This window comes from Tetrao urogallus (assembly GCF_951394365.1).
Source record: "Tetrao urogallus genome assembly, chromosome: 23".
Taxonomy (NCBI): Eukaryota; Metazoa; Chordata; class Aves; order Galliformes; family Phasianidae; genus Tetrao; species Tetrao urogallus.
The window spans coordinates 1,932,455-1,949,330 of NC_136836.1; the positions used below are offsets into that span (position 1 = coordinate 1,932,455).

Consider the following 16,876-nt stretch of genomic DNA (forward strand, 5'->3'; position numbering starts at 1 on the left):
CTCCTGCTCAGCTCATTGCCACCATTTGGCAGCAGCTCGGTGCTTTTGGCAGCACCCGAACCCTCGAGCTCCACGCTGCGCCCTGGGGGGGACCTGCCCCCATACTCTCCGATGGGGGGGTGCTACCATGTTGGGATGAGATGGGGCAAAAGTGCATTCTGCTCAAAACCACAGCCCCTTCCATCCGTGAGGTCAGGCAGTGCCCATGTGGGCTCCACTTTGGGCCCCAAACCCCACAGCCCCCACCGCTTGGCTGGAGGGGGAGTGGGACCGCGTAAAGTTGGGACCGGCAGCTCCCAGCCCTGAGCAACCCCAGCAGGGACAGAACGGAAGGGATGGGGCCGAGGGTGCTGGCACAGTGCTGGTGAAGCCCTTGGCCCCATCCCCACGTGCTGCCTGCCCGCCGCACCCTGCCCTGTGCCGGCGTGTGGGAACAGGCTGAGAGCGAAACTGCAGCGCAACGCTGAGCGCAGATCCTAATCGGGGCCGCCAGCGCTCCTGGGCAGAAGTAAAATAAAAATGAGAATGAAAAAAAAAAAAAAAAATTGGAAAAAAAAAATCTCAACTCTTTTCAGTGCGGCGTGAAGGGAGCGAAACGTGCCCTGCTGCGATGAACGGAGAGGGTGGGGGACGTGGCAATGGGTCTGGGGGAGAGCTGGAGAAGCCTTAATGGGGCTCCGGTGGGGTTTGTGGGTGTGGAGCTGCCCTGGGGTTGGGGACACCCCGATATTTTGGGAGGGGGTTGGTGCTGAGTACTTCCAAGTGCCAGGGCAATTCCCCTGAGCCGGCAGTGTTGGTTGGGAATGCCCTGATCCCAATCCTGGCCCCGATCCCTGTGGCAGTGCTGGGCAAGGTGCTGCTCCTCCTGCCTCGATTTCCCCACCGGTGGGAATAAATACCTGCCCTTCAAGCCCTCGCAATTACCAACGAGTTAATCATCATATAAAAATGACAGCGATAGGATTTTTGGGAGGAGACCATTTTTACAGCCAGGCCCACCCCGTGCTGTTTCTCTAAGGGTATTTGGGAAGGGAGCACCGGGTGCTGCTGCATTTCTGCTTCACCCCAACGTGACGACCCCACTGCTCCCTGTTCCGAGCACTGCTGGCAGATGGGGAAGGGTCCCCAATTGGTCCCCCGGTCATCTGGGGTCTCCATTGATTCCAGGTCTCCCATTTATTTGGGGTCCCCCATTGATCCAGGTTCCCCCAATGATTCAGGATCCCCCATTGATCTGGGCTCTCCATTGATTCCGGATCTCCCATTTATTTGGGGTCCCCCATTGATTCAGAGTCTTCCATTTATTTGAGGTTTCCCATTGATCTGGGGACCCCACTGATTCCAGGTCTCCCATGGATCCGACCATCCCACTGATCTAGGCTCTCCTATTGGTTCAGGGTCCCCCACTGGTCTGGGGTCTCCATGGATTCCACATCTCCCATTTATTTGGGGTCTCCCATTGATCCAGGGACCTTCATTGGTTCAGGGTTCCCAACTGATCCGAGCTCCCCCATTGGTTCAGTCTCCCACTAATGCAGGATCTCCCGTTGACCCAGAGTTCTCCACGGATCCAGAGTCCCCCTGGGGTGTCCCCTTGACACGGGGGGGGCTCTCCGAGGACCCCAGGACTTCCCTGAGCTCATCCTCTCCCTCCCAGCACCCTGAGCGAGGGCAGGGTGGGTGCCACCCGCTCACCCCTTCCCCAGCACCCCTCTGCCTCGGGGCGCGATGACTCACGGCAATTTGGCTTTTAAGGGCGGGCTCAGCGGGGAGGAAGCAGAGGAGGAGGAGGCCGCTCCTTCAGCCTCGCTGACTCCTCCCGCTCTCGCTCGGGGCTCCGACGCTCAGCCAAAAGCGAATCGAGGCGGCGAAGCTCAGCAGAGGCTCCGACGGCTCCCAGCCCCGCTCCTCGCCCCGACGTCTCGTCCCGCGCCCGTCCGCCTTCAGCCATGGCAAGAAACCACCAAGTGCAGAAAGCCAAGCTGGCCGAGCAGGCCGAGCGCTACGAGGACATGGCGGACTTCATGAAGGCGGTGGTGGAGCACGGCGACGAGCTCTCCAACGAGGAGCGCAACCTCCTCTCCGTCGCCTACAAGAACGTGGTGGGCTGCCAGCGCTCGGCCTGGAGGGTCATCTCCAGCATCGAGCACAAAACCGAGGAGGGCGACGACAAAGCGCAGCTGGTGAACGAATACAGGGAGAAGGTGGAAGAGGAGCTGAAGGGCGTCTGCAACGTGGTGCTGGGCTTGCTGGAGAAGCACCTCATCAAGAAGGCCGGCGACGCCGAGAGCAAAGTGTTCTACCTGAAGATGAAGGGAGACTATTTCCGATACCTGGCCGAGGTGGCCGCCGGCAACGACCGCAAGGAGACGATCGACAGCGCCCAGAAGGCGTACCAAGAGGCCATGGACATCAGCAAAAAGGAGATGCAGCCCACGAACCCCATCCGCCTGGGGTTGGCCCTCAACTTCTCCGTCTTCCACTACGAGATCGCCAACGCCCCCGAGCAGGCCATCTCGCTGGCCAAGACCACCTTCGACGAGGCCATGGGGGACCTGCACACGCTCAGCGAAGACTCCTACAAGGACAGCACCCTCATCATGCAGCTGCTCAGGGACAACCTGACGCTATGGACAGCCGATGTGCGCGGGCGAAGACGGCGGCGAGGCTGGCGAAGAGCCCAAGAACTGAACGGCCCCCACGCAGCTGGGGTCCGTCCCCCACCTCCTTCCTCCTCCTCTCCCTCCCAGACTCCCCCTCCTCCCCTTCCCGAAACCCCTCGGTGTCTTTTCCTTTTTTTTTTTTTTTTTTTTTTTTGAAGGGGTGGGTAAGGAATTTCACCCCACCCTCCACCCTCAACCCCCCTCCAGTTCCGGGAGTGGGGTCCATATGTTTGCCCTTTGGCAGGGCCTCCCCTTTCCCTCTCCCCCCCATGTTCTTGTCATGCTCCCCCCCACCCCTTTAGCATTTTGGTTGGGAGATACCCCAGCGTGGCTTAGGGGAGCCCTAACCCACTGTCTTGGGGGGCTGAAGCCACGCCACTGGTCCCTTGGGGGCAGTGGGAGGAGGTGATGGGACGGGATGGGGAAAAAGGGGAGGGGGGTCCGATGTGCCCCCCACCCAGTTGGAGGATCGTGAATTGCCGAAGCCTCTGTGCGGCTCCAATAAACCATCTCGTGCACGCCTGCCTCTGTGGTCGCCTCATCTCTCCTCCCGTGCACATGCCCAGGCAGCTCCTGAAGCTCCCAGCGCCGGTCCCATTGCATGCCACGCCATGCTGGGGGAGCACTCAGGGCCCCCAAAGCACCGGTCCGGCTGCCTGCAGCCCCTCCCAGCCCTGCCGTGGGTTGTGGGAATACTCAGCGAGCCCAGACCTCAGGGACAGGTCCCAGAAAGGGCTTTCCAGGTGGGCATTCCAGGTGGGTTTTTCCACAGGGAGAGGGTGCCCCACGTCTCCAACCCTGCAGTTGTGTGTCCCCATTCCCACGGTGCCCCCATCCCTGCACTGTTCCCGTTCCTGTACTGTCCTCACCTCCATGATGTTCCCATAGTGTCCCCACCCCCATGGTATTTCCATCCCCACGGTATTCCCATTCCCCAGACCCCGGGTGTCTCCACCCCCATGGTATTTCCATCCCCATGGTGCTCCTGTTCCCACTGAGTTTCCATCCCCATGATGCCCCTATTCCATAGTGTCCCCGTCCTCATAGCGTCCCTATCCTCATGGTGTTCCCACCCTCATGGTCTTCCCATCCCTACGGTGTCCCTATGGTGTTCCCATCCCCACAGTGTCCCCATCCCTACAATGTTTCCATCCCCATGTTTTCCCTATGGTGTCCCCACCTTCATGATGTCTCCGTTCCCATGGTGTCCCCACCCAATCCACACAACCCACAGTATCCCAGATCCCATTACTGGGGCTCCGTGCAGACAGGGGGGACATTTCAGGATGTTTCAACCCCTACAGCACTGACATGGAGCTGTCCCAGGGGAGGTGACAGCATCCCACCAAGGTGAGGACATCCCCATGGAGGTGCAGATGTGCCGGCGCAGGAGAAAGCTCAGCACTTCTGGCCCTGGCGCTCAGCCACAGCGAAGGGCGCAGCTCTCAAAGCGCGAGTTTCAACACGAACAGTTAATTACACTGAAATCCAGTCCCGGCAGCCTGGGCCGTGAGCTCATCAGATGGAGAGCAGCAGGGCTGGGCCGTGGTGGGCAGGACCCGGCTTTGATGGGAAATGGGGTGGCAGGAGGAAGCGGCGTGACTCAGGGTGTGCCGGTTCAGTGGGGTCTTTGCTTGGGGACATCGGGGACATTGCGCCGAGCTGCGCTTGGGCACGGTCAAATGTTGGGTTTGGGGAAACTGAGGCACGACCCTGGGGTGGGGAGGATGGGGCCGTGGGAATGCTCTGGCTGTGGGAGGATGCGCGGAGCAGAACCTGCTCACCCAGCCCCGCATCCCGTGGCAGAGCCGGCTCAGTGCCTGCGAGGCAATGCTGGGAGCCCCCAACCCAGAGCTGAGGAGAGGCCGTGGGGTTGAGGATGGGGTTGGGGTCCATTGGTGCCATCGGTTCCCTTTGAATGGAAAATGAGCGGCTTCCGCGGTTGGCCTCTGTCCTGCCTAGAACGCACCCACCCCTCCTTGGAGCTGCTCTCAGGCTCATTGGGCAGTGCAGGGCCGGCAGACGTGCAGGATGACCCGCAGGCACCCGCTGGCCGTGACCCCAGGGGTTGGGGACACGGGGAGGGGACGGCGGGCAGTGAGAGATGATAACCATGCCCCAGATTGCAGTGTGATTGGGGCCGTGCTGCTCCCCAGCCTCCCAGACAGCCCGGAGGCTTTTTGGGGCTGGGAGGGATCCCTGATACCCACAAGGCTCCCCGTCCTTATCTTCCCAAAGTAGGAACAGAGCAGGGCTGTGCATGTGGATTTTAGGGTTTTTGAGCAGCAGCAGCACAACGGGACTCAGGTGCCCGTGTCCAGGGAGTGTCCCCAACTCAGAGCCACCCCAGGGCTGGGGATGGGTGGTGGGCACTGGGAGCAGGTCCCAGCACAGCCGCACACCCGGTGGCTACTGGCCATGGCTTTATGGCTGCTGGAATAGATCTCTGCTGCCTCACTGGCACTGCTTGTACAACCTAAGTGGGACAGACAGGCAGCAGGACACACAGCCAGGCTTGTTCTTTGTCCCCAGGCTGGGTGACAGAGGCTGAGCCCCATCCCAGGGGCTGCTGGCCACAGCAGGGCAGCTTTTGGGGTGCCCATGGTGAGTGCTGCCCTGATGGGGAGTTCACTGAACCCAAAATCAGGGGGAGGCAGCCAGGCTGGTGATGGGCTTTGCAGTGGTTGGGAGTAGATGTTTGGGATGGCTGCAGTGCCTGGAAGGACCCTTCCGTCCCACTTGCTCCGTGTCTGTGTGTCTGTCCACACACAGAGAATAGCACAAGGCTGAGGCAGTGAGGGATGGTGCCCATCCAAGCCTGGGGGGCTCTGAAACCAGTTGGTGTTGGTCCCAGCCCCACACTCCTGGGCTGCTGCTGGGATCAGCTCACTCCAAGCCCACTGCTTCGAAGTAAGCCAGTCCTGGGCACTGGAACCCATCCATGGGGGGGAGCTGTGCTGTGGGGCAGGGGGATGGAGGTGCACAGAGCCGTGAGCAACGCCTCGACCATCCCCCATCTCCCACCACTCCCCACCTCCAAACATTCCCCATCCCCAACCATTCCCAATCCCCGACCCCACAGAACACAGAGCTGGGGGTGGGGGCAGGAGGGACCACACGGGCTGGGAGCCAGGACCCCAGGGCCAGGCCCGCACCGTGGTGACGAATCCTGGCCCCGTGCCCAATGCTTGCTCAACGGGAGCGACGGGAGCCAGGCTGTCACCTCCTCAGCCCCCGGGATCTGTCCCCTCCCGGCGTGGGGACGTGCAGGAGAAGGACCCGGTCTGTGGGACACGGCAGCGCTCCCCTCGGGGCTCAGAGCTCTTTGATTTTCCATCTTCCCCACCGCAGGGCTGGGGCTGCAGGTGCTGCAGGGGTAAAATCAGCAGAAGGTGAGCGGCTATGAAAGCTTTGGCAGCTCGTGGGTAACTCTGGCTTGACCCAACAGCACCCTTTTAAGCCATCAAATCTCTCAGAGCCATGAAAAATCGGCCATAAATCGGCTTATTTTTTTTATGAGCACATCATCCGTCCCTTTTGCATCAGATGTGGGGCTCAGAGATCGGGCTGGAAACCCACACCAGCAAGGCACGAGGATGGAGTTTCAGCTCACACTCTGGTCAGGTTGGCTCCCAGCCCCACTTCCAGCTGGAGAAGGACCTGCACGGTTCCCAGGTAGAGGAACACAACGCTGCAAACAGCCCTGCTGTGACGTTCCCACCAGAGGGTTTTTAGCCCCAGGCTTTGTAGCACTCGGTTTTATTTATTCAGGTTCAGCAAACTCCCAAGATGAAAGCGAGACAAAGTGTTTTATTAAGAAAGAGTCCATCATTATTTAAAAAAAAGAAAAACAACCCTCTCTCTGTCCTCCTTGAGACAGACTGGAGGCTTCCTAGCCGAGTACGAGGGCCACGTACACCTCCTCCTAGGAAGTAAACCAAGAACTCACGTCTCAAGTCTCACTAGAGAAGAAACAAGCCAACTTTTCTTTCCCCACATCTACCTTGGGCTCACTGGGGAAAAGGAGACGTGGCAAAGCTCAGCCTCCCTTGCTTCTCTTCTCTCACAACCCCCACCCAGCTCTCTCTCGCCCCAAGAAGACCCAACTTGCTTTGTCCTCAGCCAGAGCCCATCCATTCCACTGCTGCAAATTCCCACAGTGAGGGAGTGCAGCAGGCAGACCTCTGCCTGGAGAGACTTTCACTTGCTCTGAGTCACACAGCACAGAGTCCCTTAAACTCTCAGCAGCAAAAGGAGAGCTGTCGAAGCAGAGCGCGGCTGCGGCGGAGCTGGGTGTGTTACATATCCATCACTTCTTCTTCCACCGTCTTGTCCTGAGATTGCACATACTTCTCCTGCACTGCAAGGGTGCTGATAACGCACTAATTAAGGAAAACAAGGCGGCAGGGCAGGGCTCAAACACTCCCTTCTACAAGGAGCTCTAACGTTCTCAGCGAGGAGCCAACCCCTACATGTGCCTGAAGGCTGGCAGGGAGGCAGCAGTGCTGGCAGCAGCACGCATCACCTGAGTTATTTCTGGCTCTGGCTGATCCCAGACCCGACAAGTACAGGAGAATCAATTGTATGGTTTGGACAGAGCGTAAAGAAACAGTTCAGGCGAGTGTGAATGAGAGGAGAGTTGTCAAAAGATTCCTCCCACCTGTACAGCGTCAATTAGCAAGGCATGCAGTAGCTGTGGTATGGACAACTGCCTGCTGAGCTCTGGGCTGAGCATCTGCATCACAACACAGCATCAGACCATGGCAGGAACCACCTGCAAGCTGCCAGCCCCACCTCCAGCCCCTCTTACCCAGGAGAAATTAAAGCAAGGGAGGATCGGTGGAGAAGGATACGAAGTAAAGTGGAAATCTGCTCCCACTGCTGCCGACATCAGAGCTTCCAGGCTTCTGTGCTCCTGGTCCCCAAAGGAACAGCCGTTGGCTTTGTCCACTGCCTGCATCACCTGCCGCATGCTGTCCTTATCCTGAAAGGGAGAGAGGTGACACGCAGGGAACACAATCCTTCCCAGGGGCAAGGGCTCATGCTGGCCTTTACCACCCATTTTCTCTGAGGCTGTGGGCCACCTGAACTACACTCCAAGCCTCCATGGCACTGCCTGCCTCCTCCCTGAGCCCAGAGGGCAACAGGACAAGGAGGAGCTCCCCCCTGGGGTCTGAATACACGATGGGCTGACACCCTCCGCCCTCTCGCTCCCTTTCATCACTGCTCATCTCAGCCCATCTCCCTTTGTTGACACTTCTGCAAACTGCAAAATTAACATTTTCAGTCCCCGCTCACAGATGCGTTCCTCCCATCTCCAAATTACTTTGCTCTCCCTGATTTGAAAGTGTTTTAGGTAATGGCTCAGAATTGCAATGCGGGCGAAGAATGAAGGAGTCTCAATTCCCCACCCCAGGACAGGAGGCCCACATAGCTCCAAGCCCATTAGCTTTTCCTTCTCCTTTGGCTGCCACAGAACATGTGCAAGTCTGGGTGCATTTCACTGCCCTCCTCCATCCTTGAGTCTCTCCACTGTGAAGCCTTTCAGCCCCCACTGTCCCCATTTGTTACAGCAACTTCTGGGGGCGGAGGGAAAAGCAGCAGAGGCAATAGGGGATTTGGGGGCAGCCTTTGCAGAAGATGTATTTCCCCCACTTTCTGCACTTCCACGTGCCACCCAGCTGCTCCCAAACATCCTGGCTGGCTCTCTCTGCCCCTCTCCTCCCACTGCATCACCTGGACGTTGAGCGGAACGAAGGACACCAGGCTGTAGTCCTCAATCACCTCCACCAGCTTCGCATTGAGGCGGCGGTAGTTTCTGAAGAAGGGGTCAGAAGCTAAATGGTCAACCAGGTAAGAGAGGTCCAAGACCTCCGTGTAATAATCCAGGTTGAAAGCTGTGGGGAAACACCGAGAGGCTCTGAAAACCTGTTGTAGATGTGGGTGATTCCCTGCTACCGAGAACCCAGCGAGATTTACACCATTTTCCCAACCAGCTCCCAGCAAAGCAGCCCTGTACCATGGCAGCTGATCTGCATCTGACACCACCTGACTCCACGTCTCCCTCTCTGAAAGGCGCCATACCCAGCTTGCCATACTGCTCAATCAGGTCCATCTTGGAGAGGACGTTCACGTGGGGCAGCTCCACGTGCAGCATGGTAGAGAGCGAGGTGCAGAGCACGGAGATGAACTTGCCAGGGTCTGTGCAGTAGTGAGAATCCACCAGATGTACGGCAGCCAGCTGGGGAGCAAAGGCACACAGGTGAAAATCCTTCTGCTTCATCCTGGGAGACTCTGAGAAGGACAACCCACCCAGATGTAACTAACCACACAGATTCCTACGTGGGGAAAGCTATCACACGTACATAAAACACCCTCCTATGGATATACAATCTGTACAATGCATGGATAGGTCCACCATCTCCACCCTCACACCCGTGGGGGCTTCAGAGCAAGGATGCTGTGTGCAGGGAGGGCCGTGGGAAGGCTGCAGCACTGCAGGACACCCTCACACCCCAACTGCTCCCACGTTTCTGAGGACATCTCTCTTTGCAGCAGCAGTTCCCTGCTCGGCTGCACTCTGCAGGTTTTTGGGGGTGACCCCCATCCTGAGCTACACAACTGCCTCAACATTTCCACGTTCCCCACAGGAAAGTTTGCCAGCTCAACAGCAGCAACTGCAGAACACCACACTGTGCCAGGAGAAGCAAGCGCCCTGTGGTTTGAAATAATAATTAATCGCTAAATTAACGAGCTGCTCGATTCCCTGCGTTTCACGCGGCTGTAACAATGTGGTCTGCAATCTCTGCTAAGCTGCTGGCAGTTGCACAATGCCACTCACAGGCAGAGCTCTGGAGCTGAGGGTGGTTGAGTCACAGCCGTGCTTCTGCAGCACAAAAAAAACAAAAAGCCAGAGCAAAGCTCACAGGCAGGTGTAAGCACTGCTGTGCCCATCAAAACAGGAACGTAACCATCTTTTTTTAGTAACTGCAGTTTCGTGTATGTTTATTTGAATAAAGATGAATTCTAATGTGCAGATTCCCAGCGACACTCTCAAGCAAACGAACTTGCCCTTCTTGCTCGCATCACATGTGGTTTGCACATTCATGGTTTGGCCCAAATGCAAAACAAATGCAACGTAGGCAAGTTAGTGTGGTTATGGGACTCTTCTCACCCGCGCTTCCTAATTTGCATCTTCCATTGTGCAAGAAAGCACAGAGCACGTATTACGATGTGCACAGCGATTTGGTTTGGCTGCAGGAGCAGCAGGCAGGGCCTGAGATGACACCTGAATTTCTCACAGTGCAATGCAGAGGATCTGCACTCGCCCTGCACGCACACTGCATTCCCTGCCCTGAAATACAGCACTGACTCAAATAAAACACTGAACAAACCTTCCAGCAGCGAGAATCTGGGAGGAAGGAACCCATGTTTCTGCTCAGCATAGCGGCACCGTGTTAAACGTCCTGAACAAGCTACTCCTGCCTGTCCCACCAAACATAAAATCATAGAATCCTAGAATGGCCTGGGTTGAAAGGGAGCCCAAAGATCATCTAGTTTTAATCCCCTGCTGTGTGCAGGGTCACCAACCAGCAGCCCAGGCTGCCCAGAGCCACATCCAGCTTGGCCCTGAATGCCTCCAGGGAGGGGGCATCCGCAGCCTTCTGGGGCAACTCTTTCTCAAGCAGGATGGTGAAGAAAAGAGCCATTAGCAGCCACATCCACAACCAAAAAGCCCAGACTGCAAGGTGTGCAGCACCTGAGCCCCTGCACAGCTGCAGTGCCCACAGCACTGAACCCACCCTGAAATTCCACTTGGCCAGCTGTGCAAAGACGTTCTTCAGGGCATCGTGGTGGGTGTAGAGCTCCACCTGGCCCGGGCAGTCAAACAGGTAGTAGTGACCTCTGAAGGCAGCCAGCTTCTCCTGCAGCCAGTCGAAATTGGCCTCCAGGTACTCCATGCAGTAGATGAGCCCCCCGTTGGGCCCCAGCTTCAAGTTCTCCATCACGTCAGACAGGGTGATGAGCTCAGAGATGTCCACAGCACAGGAATAGGGCATCCCCTCGTTGGCTGGGTCCAGGTTCACCACAGCCACCTTGCGCCCAATCCTGCCCATGAACTCCTGCATGCCATGGCAGTAGGTCGTCTTGCCGGAGCCTGGAGGCCCGATCACAACCTGGCCAAAGGCCAGCGGGCTGCCCTTGCTGCTCTCAGACATGGCGGCTCATCTCCTCCTCCTGAGCAAGAAATACAAAGCTCTCATTCACGGCTTTATTTCCATGGATACGAACGCTGCGAGCTGGGCCTTGAGCCCGTGGCTGCGAATCACGAAGGGTGCTGCAGCAGGGTGAGGACCCAAAGCCAGCATCACAGCTGCGCGTCCTTCCCTGCGTCCCTTCTTCCAGCCCCACACCCCATTCCCCTTCTCCCCCCGCGTCCCCACCCACACCCTCTACGCCTACATCCGTCCCCACACCCCACTCCCGGCCCTTCTCTTCTTTCTCCACCTCTCCCAGCCCCCAAACCCCCCCACGTCTCCCCCACACCCCCACGTGCTCCCCCTCCCGCTCACCGCCACCACCGGTGTCTCAGCTCTGGGTCCGGGTGCCCGCAGGGCCCCGCTTACCGCGTTCCGGCCCCGGAACGGCAACCGCCTGCACGGCGCCCCCTAGCGGTCGGAGGGCGCAGCGGACCGAATGGTGCCTCGGGTTTGCCGGTTCGATTCTCCGCTCCACCCGTTTCCTCCAGGCACAAACCCAGCACCCCCACCTCCGCCTCCAAAAACAGAGAAATGACTCTCTACGTTGTCTCTGCCACACCTAATGAGAAGTGCAGAGTAAGCAGCAGGAAAAGGCTGGAGCCCACTGACTCGGAGGAGACTTAATTCACATGTAACACCACAACGCCAGGTCACACGGATGAAAGCTCTCAGCCCAGGGCTCTCTGCAGCCCAGGCTTTGTCACAGAGAAGCATGGAAGGAAGCAGCTGCTACACCTGACCACAGGGAGACGCCTTCCCGAAGGCTGCCAGGACGTGTCTTTCATCCCAGTGAGTTTCTGCTGGGACTGTGGGATTGTCACGCCCAAGCAAGACAAAGCTGTGAGCCCGCAGCAAACTTTCTGCAGGACAGTTACATTGCCACAGCTGGCCCTGTCTGTACTTGTCCTGCCCTAGGTCTCACGGAGCTGTGAACTATGCGCTCTGCTTTTTGGGCTGAGCTGGCTGTGGACCTAACACAGCAGCTCTGCTGATCTAGGCAGCAGTATTGGCTTTAAAGCTCTGGCATAAAAATGCAATTCCCACCTCGTTCCCAGTGAACAAATAGGACCATTAATATCTCTCCCCACTTTAATAGCTCTAGGAGGAGTTAAAAAAAATAATCAGGGCATTTTCCGTTACAAATTATTTCTTCCAAAAATAAATATATGAACAAACTACTCCAGTATCGAGACCAGCAGGAGCCAGCCTGTGGTCAACAGGAGCAGGAGCAGTAAAAAGGCTCTGTGATTGTCTCTGCTCAGTGTGACTGAGTGCTGGAGCTCTGCAGAGTGCCACGCGACGCCCGGACGAAAGGCATGCCCTGTCTGTACTTCATGGCAGTGGGTGGCTGGCGCCTGAGCAGCTGGTCACCACTGTCCACAGGCTCAGGGTCATCGTAGATGGTTGAGATGAGGACAGGAGTTTCTCTCCGTGGCTTTTTCACCTTGCTGAATGCTGGCAGTTTCTCCCCATGGTACCTAGAGGGAAGCAGGCAGCGTTGGGTTCAGTAGCGCTGGGGCAGTGGGACACCCCTGTAAATGCAGGCTGTCTCCACCATGTGTTATAAAGGAGGAACGGGCAGAAACGGTGCAGGTGTTCTGTCCTGGAGCCATCTCACAGACAGGAACAAGCAGCAGCCCTCGCAGTGAGACAAGGCCCACAGACAAGTCAGAAGTACGGCACACAAATCTTGCTCGGTCACCTGAGCTTTTCCTACAGAAATACTGCAGCAGGCGACCCTTAATTCCTGAGCACGGATTTCCCTTATGTTTGTGTGCTGCATGAACCTGCAAATGGTTGCAGTTCTTTTAGTGTAACAACACAAGCCCTTCCAAGAGTACTGCCCTGTCAGGAAGAGCAGAGCAGTCAGCTCAGGAGTGCTGTGGCAGGGCCCTGGGACATAGCCTTACCGCTCTGGTTCACAGTCCTCACTTTTTAAGCCAGTTAGCTTATAGTTTATATTATATATATTTATAGTTTATATATTAGTTAGCAGATGCCAGGCAGAGGCTCCAAACACAGGCTGGCAGGGGAGGACAAGGTACTTACCCCAGACCTCTCCTGCACCTGGGATTCTGACCCTCACTGTCAAGAGCTTCAGCCATTCCAGAGTTGTTGCTCCCCAGTCCCAGCCCCTCCGTCCAGCCCTGCTGCTCCAGAACCTTCCTGCCAAAGCCCTGAAAGAGCAGAAAAAGAGTCATAAAGGTGTTGGAACAAAGCCCACCCTCATTTGCCCAGAGCCTCCCTCCACAAGACACACATATTTTGAACGTCACCAGCACAGCCTTTCCCCATCCACTCTGTATCCAAAGCTCACCTTGGTGTATCTCTCAAAGGTGCCGATTTGCTGCCCTGATGTAGACCCATCCTCCAAACCATCTCGAAGTCTCTGTTCCAGCCACATCTGGACTGAGTCACGAGCGTCCTTGTCACCTCCATCTAGGGAAAAAAGAAGCAAGAGTCGGAGTAGAACAGCTCAGGAAAGCTATTTCCTGCTGTGATTTCCCCCAGAGCACCACCCAGCAAGGAAGCAGAACCTGTTCTTTTTGGCAGCTCTCACAGCCAGAAAATGTTCTTTCAAGTACAGTGACGTCTCAGATGCTTTCAAAGGATGACTGAGTTCCCCACGTCAAAAATTCTGCAGGTTCAGAACTTCCCAACCTCCCCTGTTTCCTATGAAGTTTTTCCAAGCTCGAATACCTTTGTCATAGTAGATGCTCATGTCCACATCCCAGTCATCAGCAGTCTGCTCATCAAAGTCTGCCAAGAGAAGAAAAGCACCGGTTCTGGTAATGGCTGTGGATGTCTGACACAGAAGAGCTGCTAGCTAGCAGTCGATCCCCTGTTTTCTCTAACAAAATGGGAAGGAACAGATACTAGGGTATACAAGCCACAGGCTTACAGAACAGGCTGCTAATAGGACCAGCAGGTCCTGGAGCCATCAGATGGAACTTCTGCAGGTTTTGTCACCAAGGGAAGGCTTAAAAATCGATCACCAGATGCCCATATCTGCAGCTGAGCTGGACGGGTTATACTTGATTTATCTGCTTCTGCCAGGCTGGGCCCCCAGTCCCCAGCTTGTGGCAGTCAGTTTGCAGTGCAGCAACACAAACAGCAACATTACCTCCATTCTCCTCCCGCCAGTACTGAGCATCTGTGTAGAAGACAAGGCCTGAACCTCCTTTCTCCCACTTCAGCTCAATCTCCTCCTCAAACAGCCGCTCCTCCACACGATCCTGCTTGGTCACATCCTCATGCAGAGCCTCGTGTCGCTCCCACTCCTCACAGGTATCATTGTCCTGCAAAGAAACCAGCAAAAGGTGGGGGACAGCAGCAGCACAAAGTCTCCTTTTCACTTCCCTGACCCTCACGGCCTTTACAATGAAACACCTTTGTCAACAGAGCTCGTCTCAGCCTGCTGTTCTCAGGCACTGACACGACCAGCGCTGATGACCTCATTCCCCTGACTAATGCCAGAGTCAGCAGACAGAAGTGGTGAAAAATACCACATCACACCCACTTCACAGCATGCTTTCAGCAGCGTACCTGATCTGTAAGGCAGAGATGTCCATTTAAGGAGCAGGTGTGTTGTAGGTAAAGTCAGCACTAGCAACAAATTAATTCCACTCAAGTAGATCCCTAAAGAGATTGTATCGGTTCCAGAACAGGAGTTTGCTGGCACAGCCACACATCAGACTGACAGCTTTACTGCTGTCTGCCCAGCTTTGGGCACAGCCCTTCAAGGCAGACACCAACCAGCTAAGGAATGTCCAAAAGAATAGCTGGAGATCCAGGAAACAGAGCCCCTGAGAAACGGCCAGAGGAGCAGACTGGCTTAGTCTGGAAAAGACTGAAAGCAGCTGTTGAATAAAGAGCTTTTAAAGGAAGGAACAAAGTGTTCTCTGTGGCCGCTGTTGGTAGGAGAATCTAATGGAATAAAACTGCAGCAAAGATTTGACATACAAGTTAATTCTGGTGCATAATGGCAGGACAGCCAGGAACGGGATTGGCTTGCCTCAGGACTGCACTGCCTCTGTAATAACAAAGGTTTGGGAGAGCAGGCTAGACAGGCGTCTGTCGGGGGGAGCAAGATAATCTCTGGAGAGCCAGACCAGCCCAGTTTTCTAGAAGTCTTTGTCAAGAAAGTCATTTTTCTCCAAATGACTAATTTGTATTGCAGGAACATTCAAGGTCAACCATCTGCACGACTCTGCATGTCATTTCCAGAACACTGATGTGCTCCTCAGTCTCCAGCCATCTCATTTACAAGCAACATCAGAGCCAGACCAACCTGCCACGCAGCAGGCAGAGGTGCCCTCCTGCAGCACCAGCCACCACCAGGGCTCCATCCTCTGGACTGAGCTCTTTGTGCTCACACCATGAAGCACTTTCACTTGGACAAGCTGCTCTGGAAGTACTAACATCTGCACCACCATGTGCACCAAAGAGCTCAGAATGTGAACAACCACATTTAACACCATATTCAGACAAGCAGACTTCCCAGTACAATTAAAAGATTAAAAATTAGCTCTAAGAGTTACATCAATTCTCTCAGCTTTGCAGCGCAGCGCCTGACTGCAGGCAGCACTACAAAAATCCACTCACGTCATCCAAGTGCGACTCCTCTTCCTCCTTTTCCTGCCCCACCTCGTCTTCCTCAGCACTGGCTGGATCAGTCACCTCAGATCTTGCCACAGGCCCCTCGTCCTCTGTGATCTCATCCCCCGTAGCAGTGTAAACTCTTTCTTCTTCTATAACCATCTCAGTGTTCTGGTATTCAAAAGGCACGTTGCCATACCTCCGGGACGAGCCTGTCTTTGGGAAATCCAGCTGTAATTTCTTGATGATCCTGGGAGGCAGCCTGCAGGCACGGATCAGCTCCAGAAAGACTTTCAGAGGGGTGCCCACGTTCCCAAAAGGCATAAAGGAAGGGGGGTTGAACTCAGGCAGCCGCTTCAAGTCCGATTCCGTGACGGTTTCACCCTCAGCCTTCATGTCCACTGCACTGGGAAACGTCTCTGTGCCTGGAAGAGGGAAGGAGTGACCTGGGGAGGGAAAACACACCAACACCAGAGAGGGGCAAATCGGGGCCCTCCTGGGAAGGTCTAGGGAACAGCCCCCAAACTCACTCTGCTTGCCCCATAATGGATGTAAGGTGTTAAGGAAACTCCACCGGGGGGGAGAGGGGGAAAAAGGGAAGAGAGAGGAGGAAGGGAGAAAGCAGGGGGGGAAAAGGAGTGGGGACGACCCACCCTGTGCTCAGCGGGCCCACAGGGGAGCCCAGACGTACCTGTCCCAGGGCTGAGGCGGACCCTGCGGACGTGGCAGCGGCCGGGCAACGAGGTGCCGTCAGGCCCGACCCAGCGCCTGCCCGAGTACATGCGGACGAAGCGCCGGGCCCGGCCGGGCCGCACGGCCACCGGGCAGCAGCAGGTGCTGGGCGCTGCGCTCTGCCCATCGCTGCCGCTCGCCGGCGGGCGCTCGGGGCGGTGGCGATAGTGGAAGCAAAGGAAACCGCCGGCCTCCAGGAACTGGCTGAAGTAGGCACGGAGATGGGCAGAGCGCAGCGCGGCCGGGATGCCGCTTACCAGGCAATAACGGGCGGCACCGACGCCGCCATTAGGGATTTCACAACTGAGCGCCGCCATCTTGTCCGCAGAACGGTGCGTCACGCGGGGCTGGGCGCGCGGTGATGACGTCATCATCAGACCCGCGGGGAAGATGGCGCCGCCTCGTGGCGGGGAGGGGTACTGCAGGCCAAGGGGTCAGTGCAACCCAACCCGGGGGGGGTCTTGGTGTTTGTTTTTCCTTTTCCTTATTTTCTTTTTCCTTTTAATTTCTTTTACGCTAGGTAAAGTAGCAGCTCTGAGAGCTATGCGTAGGACAGGGAAAAAGAGTGATGCTGTGGTATGAGGCTGAAGTGGGGCGCCGCCCCACCATGCACAGGGCTCC

The 16,876-nt window shown here is 56.4% G+C and overlaps 3 protein-coding genes across 3 annotated transcripts; 1 reads left to right on the top strand and 2 right to left on the bottom strand.

The window, feature by feature from the left end:
• Nucleotides 1–1,949: 1,949 nt before the first annotated feature.
• SFN (stratifin) lies at nucleotides 1,950–2,691 on the top strand (the record flags this gene model as incomplete). The annotated part of the gene is given in 2 exon segments (XM_079546133.1): nucleotides 1,950–2,642; nucleotides 2,644–2,691. Coding segments are annotated over 2 exon segments (741 nt in total).
• A 4,270-nt stretch (nucleotides 2,692–6,961) lies between these two features.
• On the bottom strand, nucleotides 6,962–10,882 carry GPN2 (GPN-loop GTPase 2; the record flags this gene model as incomplete). Its single annotated transcript, XM_079546180.1, has 5 exons — nucleotides 6,962–7,034; nucleotides 7,517–7,647; nucleotides 8,400–8,560; nucleotides 8,748–8,904; nucleotides 10,466–10,882. 5 exons carry the CDS (start codon nucleotides 10,880–10,882, stop codon nucleotides 6,962–6,964), a joined length of 939 nt encoding a protein of 312 aa, XP_079402306.1.
• Nucleotides 10,883–12,182: 1,300 nt separating this feature from the next.
• GPATCH3 (G-patch domain containing 3) lies at nucleotides 12,183–16,572 on the bottom strand (the record flags this gene model as incomplete). The annotated part of the gene is made up of 7 exons (XM_079545927.1): nucleotides 12,183–12,402; nucleotides 12,974–13,101; nucleotides 13,242–13,363; nucleotides 13,625–13,684; nucleotides 14,049–14,223; nucleotides 15,530–15,948; nucleotides 16,215–16,572. The coding sequence occupies 7 exons, from the start codon at nucleotides 16,570–16,572 to the stop codon at nucleotides 12,183–12,185; spliced, it is 1,482 nt and encodes a 493-aa protein (XP_079402053.1).
• Nucleotides 16,573–16,876: the final 304 nt, after the last annotated feature.